Below are 11,992 nucleotides of genomic sequence, written 5' to 3' on the forward strand. Positions count from 1 at the left end.
AACACTGACCCTCGACCCTTCTGAAAAGCTGCTGAAGCGAGACAGATGTAGAGTGGAAAGGACGTCTCCGCACAAGCACTATTCCTCACACGTCTGATCGTCCAGGCTGGAGCGGAGGCCTGCTGAGACCACCTGCCATTCACTCTCTGAGGCTGAGAAACCAATGCAGGATGCAGAGATGAATCACCTTGACTCTTTATGACTCAGCCAAACCCTTCTGATGTCCACTGAGTACAATAGGTTTTCCTCACGCTGAGCTGACCTACGAGGACCTTTCAGAAATCATTTGTCCTGAGTCACAACCTCCTAATAAAGTCATATAGGTCATTCTAAGAATACAGGTGCCATGTGTCTGTCATACATGTACATCTGCTAATATATTTTGCATATTGTGATGAAAAAATATATTATGAAAATAAAAGCTGGCATTTTATCTTTCTCTCTCTACACAGTATATGTACACATTTAATTTGATTCCATATTAACAGTAATATAAACAGTAATATTATAACTATTATTACAGTTTAGAAGATTTTTTTTTTTAAATGTAATTTATTCCTGTGATGGCAACGCTGAATTTTCAGCAGTCATTACTCCAGTCTTCAGTGTCACATTATCCTTCAGAAATGTAAATGTCTTAAAACGGTCACTTTTGACCAATTTAATGTGTCCTTGCTGAATAAAACTATTAATGTAAAAAAATAAAAATAAAATAATAATTCTTACTGACCCCAAACGTTTGAACAGTGTATGTATATGGATTGTAGTTTAAATGATACATTGGATTGTCAAATATTATATTCCAACATGTTAAAATGTATTACATTATCTTGAAATTGCACAATAACACAATAATAATCTGTTTAAAATTTACTTAAAGAAACACCCTATCAAATTGGAAAAGGCACCGGTTTCACAGAATGAACTCTTTAAAGGTCAGCTGAAGATCCACCTTCAGTCTCCTGCATACAGTGATGGAGAACATGTGCCTCTCCGTCTCAAAATGAGTGGGAACCTCTGAGAGTCTTTTTCCCCCATTCATATCACTTAATTAGATGAATGCTGGATGGATACAGACATACACTAAATCCATTAGCTATACCGTTTTATGGGACTTATTAAATGTTTGGCATAATTCAAGCCTGCAGTATATCAAACATGATTTGAATAATAATCCAGTATGCCGGATACAGAGCAGTCCCCCATGAACAACAAAAATAATAATCACATCAGCAGAAATGATGGTCTCTGAGAGTGGCTAATGTAACGCAAGCGTGCTTTGTCTCAAGGACAGTCTAAGCATCACTCTCTCCCTACTGCTGCACATTTAACAACATCCAGTACTCTACTGTACACTATACTGTACCGCAGTCTACGGCAATGAATGTTGATTTATAAAACTACAAGAGGATAAAGAAAAAAATCTCTTCTCATAAAGTTTGAAGTGAGGGAAAGCAAACAGCCACTTATGACTGCCAGACTTTACACAAATGGTGCATGATAAATTCTTTGGCTTAAGTGAGTCAAATAACCACAGACAGCAAACAATGCAATTTAAACCACAAAATGGGCAGATTAAAGTAATGGAAGGCTCTCTCCATACCTAAAAAGGCAGAAATAAGCAACAAAGTATGCACCCTTTTCTATTCTAGCCTTCTTCGCCTAAAAAAACAATCAGCTCCTTTTCTAGCACATTAACACAAAATGACACAAAGACAAATGTCCAGCAGGATCAAAACAGGAACTATAATGTCATTTAGCCCACAAATAAGTTGATTACTTTACAGTCTTGACATTTCAGCTCTCGAAGGCTTCTGAGCTGCACTGTTCAGTATTTGACTGTGCCCAGATGCAGCACAATGAGTCCCTTCACATGCCCCACAATAAAACTGTCAGCAATAACACATTTCTAAAATCATTTTCTTTGACCTTTAAAACACCCCCCTCACTACAGCAGCATTGTCGGGATGCATTTTTCTGGTCAGACACCAGTGGAGCATTGAACTAACAAATAAACAGCTTTATGGGAAAGTGGTGCTGTTTAGATGCAAAGAAGAGTGCAAGACACTAAGGCATTCTGGATTGCGTGGGCTACGTTGGTGGCACATCAAGATAACTGGGTGATTGTCATGTATTCTCATTTGAAGATTTCTTAGATGCAGAGACTGCATGATATTTTGGCATCTGTGTACAATCCATATGAGACTAATGTTGAATGAAACAACTAATGAGTCATACAGAGGAAGGTCACATCACAAACATACAATTTCAACAAAGAAACTGAGTTACCACAAGATGCATTAGGTCACTGTAGGATCATGCACTTTATATACTCTGGTGAATGTGTTCAAGGACTCTCCTAAGCTAATATTGAAAAAAGCCACAAGTAAACATTCTTTTCACTGCAATCCTGCAGCAAATCATTGCATGGCAATTGTGTAGAAGGCAGCAAAGATGGACTCAGACACGAATCCGTGATGGGGAAAATCTTATCTAGTAGCTTCACATTGCCTCTCATTTGCTTCTGCTCCCCCAATTGGTTTGTTAATGTGCGGCATAAAGTGCAATCACATCGGTTGTTTACTGCCAGCTGTCGGGTTGATTTCTCAATTCAATTAAACAAGCAGTTTAAACAAACTAATTATCTGTCAGCAGAAAAAAAAACTCTCTTATATGTCACATGGAACCGTAAAAGCCGTTGACTGACTATGAATAACTAGATACTTTGACTATGATGATGGTGGTTTGGTTGCGGTTTCCACATTAGTGGAGCTGAATGGGTAAAGTGACTTTGGAAAGCCAAGCCACCATGAATTGGCTGTATGATCTCGCCATACATCATGTCATTCCACAGGCATATGGGCACATGCACGTACAGACAGAGTACAACATCCGCTAAACGGGGAGGGTTAAGGTCCTGCACATTGCCGTACATGAGGAGAATTTTAATGAGAAAACCTCATCCAGTCCTGCTGGGCAATGCCCTTTATTTCCAGCATTAAATGGGCACAGAGAGAGGTAATGGGCTGCATGGGTGACTGTAAACAGTAGTGAGGGCCCTACAATCAGAATTAATGATTCTCTTTGTCATCATATAGCTTAGATCAAACACAATCAGATCTCCTTCCCATTATCACTTGTAATTTAATGTCATCCAAGAAAACTATAGACAGGTAAAGCTATAACAGAGAAATGCTGTGCTGATCTCAATCTGAAATTCAACCAAACTATAAAAAGGTTAAAAAAAAAATCATGTTAAATTGATAACGGAATGTTTTAATAATGTAATACTGAAATATTCCTGATATTCCAACATTAATACACTCCATTCAGATGAAAAATTGAAAATAGCACCTACTGGTTCCAAGGGAAATAATCTTTTACAGCATGAGCTGGCTCATTAATACAAACGTATTTAATACATTTGTACAGAATTACCTTGGGGAACATTATCTAGGGAACCACTGCAACGCTTATGCCATCTTATTACAGAGATGATATCTTAGATATTTGCTTTTATTTATGTACTATTCATGCTACCAATTCACAATAGCATCTAGAACAACTTTGTTTAAAATGTAATCACAACTGAAGAGGATGACATGTCAAAAAACACATTTTTATACAATATCAATATCTACATAAACAACAAATCGTTGTCATTGACAGGCTAAGCCAAGACACACATCCCGTCATACTCAGGCGATATAGTTCTGTTCTATACAGCAGCACTGACCACAGTCCCAACAGCAATAGTCTAATACTCAGCACAGGGCTTCTCAAACCTGTCCTGAGGACCCCCACCACCGCACATTTTGTATGTCTCCCTCTTCTAACACACCTGATTCAGCTCATTAGTACAGACTGAGGGAGACATCCAGGCTGAATCCGAAAACGCCCCTTATATACCCTCAAAAAGGGCGTTATTTGAGTTGACAGCCATTTGTCGTGGTGTCCGAAACCATAGTGAATGTTATTGAGTGCAATCCCACATTGCACCGCAATAACGAGTGTACAATTAATGTACGCTCTCAACAGCTGTCTGAATTCGCGAACTCGTTTTCATTCACTCCTTCAAGTGAACAGTATTAGTGGACTACCGTAGGGAATAGTGAATGAGGGTTTAGGGGGCGATTTCGGATTCAGCCCCAGAATGTGCAATGGTGGGGGTCTTCTGGACAGGTTTGAGAAGCACTGTCTTAGCAGCTAATGTTTCCAGGCAGCTCACTTAGCTGTACTTCTCTACCTGCCAAAGTCCACTTCATCTCACTTCTGCTGCTCACTAGCTGCCCATATGAGTCTCCTCACCTACTGAACATGGTGGAGATGGATGTTGACAAATGGATTGATTGACTGATTACTAGATGAACGAATAAACAGACAGACTGACAGGCAGATAGACAGACATACAGGAGGCAGACAGAAGGATGGATGGAAATCAGATTGATCACTGCATAAACAGTGATAACTGTACAAACCAATGGATAAACAGACTGATAGATGAAAATCAGTTATCTGCTTTCATTCCCACAATCTACACTCACTGCTATTCAGCAGTAAATATTCAAACGTTCAATCAAGTGAATTTTGAATTCAAGTGTCTTTTCTTGACTCATGGAGGCTCGAGCAGACAGCGGACACTGATCAGCGCGAGAGGCGGGAGTGAGTGAGCGCTCGTTGGGGAGGGCTTTGCAGTTGCACTCGCATCCTCACGGTCTCACAAGGACAAAAACAGAAATTTACTATCGCTTACTTTATAAAGTAGCTGGCGCCTTCCTCGGTGAAGCCCTCTTCCCATCCTCGCGGTAAATCTAATGGGAGAGAAATATTTGTACAAAACTCCATTAAGTTTTTAATGAAACAGAAAGTAGCCCTCCATCAATTATGCAAAGGACGTGTTTCCACAGCTTACTTTAAACACACTTACTTGCAGTAGCCTATCCGTCAAAGGGATTCAAAGTTTAGACTAGAAAGCATGGTTTATTACTGTACCTGATCGTATCATGTGTCCCGAGTTGACAGGTTCACCAGTGCGGGGATGGAGCCAAGTAGTGCCGCGAGTTTTGTCGCTGGAAAACAGAAACACCTGTTACGAGACCCATTGGAAAATGTGCAGATTTACCAGAACCACAGTACAACACAACGACTGTGATTAAACCCCTAGTAGCTGCTTACTTGATGAAAAAAACCCTGCCATCCCTGCACACTCCGTAGGACCACTGATCAGGTAGTGTGTCCCGCCCGAGCGGAGCCGCCATGATCCCGGTTTAAAGTGAGAGCTGCGCCGCAGAGTTTCCAGGGAATCGGACAGTCCGATTATCACCACTAGGGCTGCAACTGCTGTTTAAAGGGGCAGGCCAAACTTGGAGAAAGTCTTTTGTCCCAGTAATAATAAGCCGACAGAAAAGAATGAGGGCATCACTATTTGGGCGGGATGTTGATGCTGTGAGTGCAGATGTCGCCCTCGAAATTCTACCTTTTATCACAGCAAAGCCAATGCTGTAAGATGCTTCATGCATAGCCTACTCACACAGATCCGAGTTACACTTTAAAACCTGGACAGATTAACATTCCCGCAAATCACACGCGCATTCTGAAACAGTTGGATAATTGTTCAACTTGTCAGATTTGTATTAAAGCCAGATTGCGTTAAAAATGTGTTGTGCTCATGACAACAGAGATTTGAGCTTCTGTAACAAGTAGGCTACCCTAGGCGAACGGTGACTATGATTTAAATGACAATATTACAAGTGATTATTTTAGTCAGGTTAACCAAAACCTATAACGTGGTTATGTGATTCCCAGCCAAAATATCCATCTGAGAAACCATATCTTGCTGATTAAACTTTTTTTCTTGAATTCTAGACATTCTGAGGAATTTCTCTTTGCTATCAAAACGCAACGTTGCTTTGTTTAGGCCTACTAGTTGTTCGAGGCTCTCTACCTGCCGCGCTATTCTCCGAAGCGCCAAATGGCAGGCTTATCATCGTGTACTTTGATTACCAGGTGTGTTATGTTCAGTGATAGTTAGCTATATTCAAGAGTAGCCACTAAATACCAGTATCTACACTGACTGTTTCCCATCAAGTTAAAATATTAAGTTTTTTTAAATTTTCAACAAAAAAACAATTTTCAATAAAGACTGAATTGAAAGATTAAAAGTTTGCATGGGTTTTTAATGGCATAGTTAGGCTACACATCAACCTCTAGCATCAAGTAACATCTAAGGAGTATTTTCATTGCTAAATTTTCCAAGTTTTAATTTTAGATTGGGAGAAAATTCTGATACTAAATTGGACATCATGCATCATTAGTTATATTTCAACATACAATATTACTGTGGCGGTTGTAGCTCCTTGAAAAGACTTAATCTGCAGTCATTTTTTGTTTGTAAAAATATATATTTGTGTTAATATAATGTAATTTGCAGTTTCGTTAAAAAAGTAATGTGATTACGAAAATGTTACTTGTAATGCATAAGTTTACTCATTACACCAAAAGCAATCTGATTACGAAATCCATGTTTGTAATGTGTTACTTGTTACATCAAAAGTAATCTGATTGCATTATGCATGTTAACTGGTTATCTGACTTAATATTAACCAAAACATATGCAGGTAAATGAACACATGAGCTTGAGCTAATATTTGGACAAGGATGCACTTCCTCATGAAAGCAAATGTGCCAATATGTCTCATAGTATAAGAAATCTAGTCACGAAACTCATACCTACTCTCCCATACATTCTTGATGATAACTACAGGAACACACCCGTTCAAACTTCTCATTACCAAGGCAGGGCAGAGTCACAACAAAAGAAACAATCCAACTGCAACAACAGCTGATTATCCTTTCACTAGGCTATGCTATTTATAGCCAAACATAGTCTTTCTTCTGGCTGACAGTTGACGATTGACCTTAAAATACTGTAAAATACTTGTGTGTGTGCGTATGTGTGTGGGGTGGGGGTGGGAGCAAAGGGAAACAAATTGTTTAAAATTAATGACATTATTTAGAGTGCAGCTCAAACAGCAGGTGAGGATATTTAATTGGATATTGTGCTATGGGGTCAACCACTAGCAAGCATATTCATAACTGTTTACTGTAAATAAGCCCAAAAAAAGCAATGCAAAAGGAAATGCTTTTTTTATTTTTTATATATATATAATGTCATTTTAGAAATGCACTATTCAGAAACCTGTTATTAATTAATTTATTATTCACCTCGCAAAAGTGTCTTATAATCAGGGTTAACAGAGAAAAATAAGAAGTATTCAGCTGGTCATTCAAGTTTAATATGTCACCCCCTGAGAGGCAATGGGCTTAATGTAAAACAAAATAACTTTTTATATATTATGATGTGACTGGAATCTTCATCTCATGTGAGTGTACATCATTGTAAAAAGTGCTCTTCCTTATATGTAACATATGGCAGAGAAAGGACTGAGTGCACCTCTAAAGGTCATTCAGTGCTGGCAGCAGTTAATGTATGGAAGGTCATGATGTTTTTTCTTGTTTGTGTGTGTACCAGAGTGAATAAAAATGACACAGCTGAGGGTTTCGATCTATTAGCTCTCAACAACTTGGCTGAACTGAGAATGAGCCATCTCAACCAGCATTACAATAATGCTTACAATGCATCATACCGGACTTGTCCTGTCTTCTCATGCCATCCAAATTTCATCCTGCAAGGTATAAGAGGCACCGCTCAAAGTCACGCTTCATAATGTCACGCTGTATATGTCCATGTACCAAAAGACAATGACTGTATTACTGGCAAACTGCTGTAACCTTTCATTGACAAATTCATTGTCTTTATAAGATTTACATCCTGGTAGAGTGATATGTTGCATTTTAAAATACAATAAACATCACTACATATTCAGATGTGTGGTTTTTGATTCCTCATAGAAATAGCATATGGATGAACATGAGGTTGTAATGAAAGATATGTCTTTTCCTGGTAGAACATGAGAAAAATTAATACCTTAGAAGAAGAAAAACTAAAAAATGTATGTATGTATATATATATATATATATATATATATATAGTTAAATTATATTAAATTACCTATATTTCACATCAGTCTACACTCCATAACCATAATGACAAAGCAAATAAAAGATTTGTGAAAACTTTGCAAATTTATTAAAAAGGAAAAACTGAAATAAGTGCATTGCATAAGTATTTATACCCCATCAGTATTTAGTTTAAGCACCTTTACAGCCTCAAGTCTTTTTGGGTATGATGCAACAAGCTATGCGCATCTGCATTTGGTGATTTTCTGACATTCTTCTCAGATCCTCTCATGCTCTGTCAGGTTGGATGAGGACCGTTGGTGGACAGCCATTTTCAGGTTTTTCTAGAGATGTTCGACTTTGGCTGGGCCACTCAAGGACATTCACAGAGTTGTCCATGAGCCACTCTTGCATGGTCTTAGCTGTGTGCTTAGGGTCATTGTCCTGTTGGAAGGCTTCTGCTTAGGCCGAGGTTCTGAGTGCTCTGGACTAGGTTTTAAGTAAGGCTATCTCTATATTTTGCTGCATCGAGCTTTCCCTCTACCCTGACGAGTCACCAAATCCCTTCTGAAGATCACTGGCCCAACAAGATGCTGCTACCACCATACATTCCTGTTGGGATGGTACTGTGCAGGTGATGAGCAGTGCCCGGTTTCTTGTTCCTCGCAGTCTGGAAGAGTCCTTTAGGTGCTTTTTTTTGCTGATTCCAAGTGGGTTTTCATGAGTCTTCAATAAGAGAGGCTTGAGTCTGGCCACTCTGCCATAAAGCCCAGATCGGTGGAGTGTTGCAGTGATGTTTGTCCTTCTGTAAGTTTCTCCCATCTCCATATATGGAGCTCCAGAGTGACCATCAGCATCTTGGTCACCATTCTAACTTCTCCATCAATTGCTCAGTTTGGCCAGGACGCCAGCTCTAGGAAGAGTCCTGGTTGTTCCAAACTTCTTTCATTAAGGATTATGGAGGCTACGTGCTTCTGTGAACCCCAATAAAAGGTCTAACAGCTGAAAATGCATATCAGAGCAAAAACCAAGCCATAAGGTCAAAAGAACTACCTATTTCTGAGCTCTCTGAATTCTTGAATAAGAGGTGTGTGACTTTCCAAATCATACCCATTCAATTGATTTAGCCACAGGTTAACTCCACTGAAAGTGTAGTAACATCTCCAAGTAAAATTGAAATTCTCCTGAGCTAAATTTCAAGTGTCCAAGGATGCGAATACTAATGCAATGTTATTATTTCAGTGTTTCAGTATTTTAAGTAAATTTTCAAAGTATCTGAAAAACAAATTTGTTTGTTGCTTTGTCATTATGGTGTATGGAGTGAAGATTGATGTGGGGAAAAAATATTTTAAATCAGTTTAGCATAAGTCTGCAACATAAAATGTGATAGAAAAATTGAGGGGTACGAATACTTTCGCAAGGCACTGTGTATATTTATATTCTTTTTTCTCTCCTTTTTTGTGTTGCTCGCCAATTCATCATAACTATTTTTTTACATAAAAACTGTAAAAGAAATGTTGTTGCAGGACCAACAAGGATAACATGTATACTTGGCAAATGCATGGTCACCATATCATATGAATTGGCTGGGATAAAAGCAGCGATTGATGGAAATTTTACGCGAAACACGTGAATTTCCCTTGTATCCCTGATTTACACTCTGTTCTCGCCAAGAACAGCCATTTGACTCCAGTTGTGTATCTACATCAAACACTTCAGAGCCGTATAAATATTTTAGCACAGAATCCCTTTGGAGTTGCTTTTGTCGGCAAGCCTTTTGTTGGTTTGATGCAATGTTTCCCCCTAAGGATGACTTAAAATCCAACAGAAGAGACACTGATGATACAGAATGGAAAAAGATGCTTGTGGCTGCAGTGTTGGTATTTGCTACAAAGGCAGCTTCTGTGGGTTTATTTTATTTATTTTCTGACAAATCGTTTCAATTCTTTTACTGATCTTAATAATAATGCATAAAGCTACAAGCATTTCTCCCACTACTGAAATACATAAATAATAGATTATTTCGAAAGAAGACATTGGCATTGGTAAGACCACTAAAACTCTTGTTCATGTAAAAAAAAAAAAAAAGACATCTGCAGAGGGCACTTTGATATTGTGTCAGCAGTTTTATGCAGCCGAGTCCCTTGGCTTTGACTGACAAGCAGTTCATGTTGATTTGGGATTAGATGTGACTTTCAGAACTGTAACCCTAGAGGCATATACCCACACCGTGGGACCTGACCATGTTCCATGTTGTGCCCCCAGAATAAAACGCCATATGCCTTAAAAAGAGCACAGCACATGTTCGGCTAATAGGCTTGTTTGAATTAGGGGCTTTCTGTAATACCACTTAAAAGGTCTTCCATCTCCTCTGTCTTATCCCTTGCAGTCGCACACATTCAGCGATGGAGTGCAGTCCTGCGCAGCTCTGCAGTGTTGTACTGCTGATGGTTTCCTCAACGCTGCCAGCAGCTCACAATGCTGCAAGGTGACTCAGTGTTACTTTTCTCTCACAGGAGAGGCTCATACAGAGGCAACTGCAGTTAAATCGCTGCATACAGAATAAAGTGATCTGCAGTAGGCGACTCTCAAGATGTCTTCTTCCTCTGTTTAATGAGGTTTTCTTAAACCTTTGAAAAAATGTGCCTCATACTTGATCTTAAAATGCATGCATGATTAATAATGAATATATTTGCAAATACATGTGCATTTAAAACATTTTCAGTACATCATATGAAATTACTAAAACTAACTATACAAAATATTTATGCTTTTTGAAATAAAGCTGTATTTTAATAAAATATAAAATTTGAAAAACTTAAACTGAATGAAAATTAGAAATGAAATAAGTTTAAAACACTAAAATTATATTATATATATATACAATTATATTAATAACTGGAAATAAATAAAAACTAAAACAAATTAAAACTGAACTAAACAAAATGACTAAAAATAAACTGAACTTGAAAACTAAAAATAGAAAAATAAAAAGCTGATTCAAAATACAAAGAAATAGCACTATGTAACACATCTACGGTAAAAACAGCTTTAAGCCACTGCCTTAAAGTTATTAAGTGAATAAACTTCATATGTAATTGACAAAATTAAGTTAAGTTATTTTTCAATTACACATGAAATGTATTTACTTAATAACTTTAAGGCAGTGACTTTCCTCACTTTTTTTAAGTTAAGTCAACTGATCACTTTTTACAGTGAAAGTGTTACACCACACTTTCCATAAAGTGTATTTTATTTCATTTCACAACTAAAAAAACTGCCTCATCTCAGTGATGTGACCTCTGTCAGCTCTTAATTTATTTTAATCAAACTGAAAACGAGTTATGGTGCTGTTCATAATAGACCATCACAGCTTTTCAGAGCTTTACAGAAAAACCTGCTTTGCTAGTGATGATTGGAATGGCAGCAAATGCTTTTTGCATAAATACCAGACTCCGTTCATTCAACAAAGTTCAATGTTTAAAGCAAAAGGTGCCGGTTATGAAAGGCTGACTCAAGACATACTTTTTTTTTTTCAAAAATGTCTATTTGCACTTAACAAAATACTGTACACCACGTGACTATTTCATTCAATATATTCTATTATACAGTATTTATTAATGCAGGATATATAATATTCATCATTTCACACTTTTGGAAGAATTTTAGTAAGCCGCCATTAGCACAAATTTCTTATGGTGAGTGAACACTGACCTCTAGTGGATTACACGCTGTAAATTTTTCCAGTAGCACCTCAATGCAGTACACAAGATCCGAGGGGAGGAGTCGGATCTTATATAAGGGGTGGAGATTGGTAGGTTTAGGGGTGGAGATGGGTAGGTTTAGGGGTGGGTTTAGGGATCAGGGGGTGGAGATTGGTAGGTTTAGGTACGTAAGGTGGGAGGAGTTGGATTTTATCCGACTCCTCCCCCCAGATTGTATGCTCTGCAGTGAGGACCATCTAAATTTTTAA

At 38.1% G+C, this 11,992-nt stretch overlaps 1 protein-coding gene across 3 annotated transcripts in view; it reads right to left on the minus strand.

Moving 5' to 3' along the window:
- plekha7b (pleckstrin homology domain containing, family A member 7b) overlaps positions 1–6,010 on the minus strand; it is a 111,165-nt gene extending 105,155 nt beyond the window's left edge. For all 3 annotated transcript variants that reach the window (XM_081359924.1, XM_081359923.1, XM_081359922.1), the window contains exons 1-3: positions 5,176–6,010; positions 4,993–5,069; positions 4,754–4,811 (exon numbers count right to left, since the gene is read on the minus strand). In XM_081359924.1, coding sequence (XP_081216050.1) covers positions 4,754–4,811; positions 4,993–5,069; positions 5,176–5,258 — 218 coding nt within the window. In that variant the 5' untranslated portion in view covers positions 5,259–6,010. The remainder of the gene's footprint in view (positions 1–4,753; positions 4,812–4,992; positions 5,070–5,175) is intronic.
- Between the last annotated feature and the right edge of the window lie 5,982 nt (positions 6,011–11,992).

Source organism: Scardinius erythrophthalmus (assembly GCF_964197995.2).
Source record: "Scardinius erythrophthalmus genome assembly, chromosome: 2".
Lineage (NCBI taxonomy): Eukaryota > Metazoa > Chordata > Actinopteri > Cypriniformes > Leuciscidae > Scardinius > Scardinius erythrophthalmus.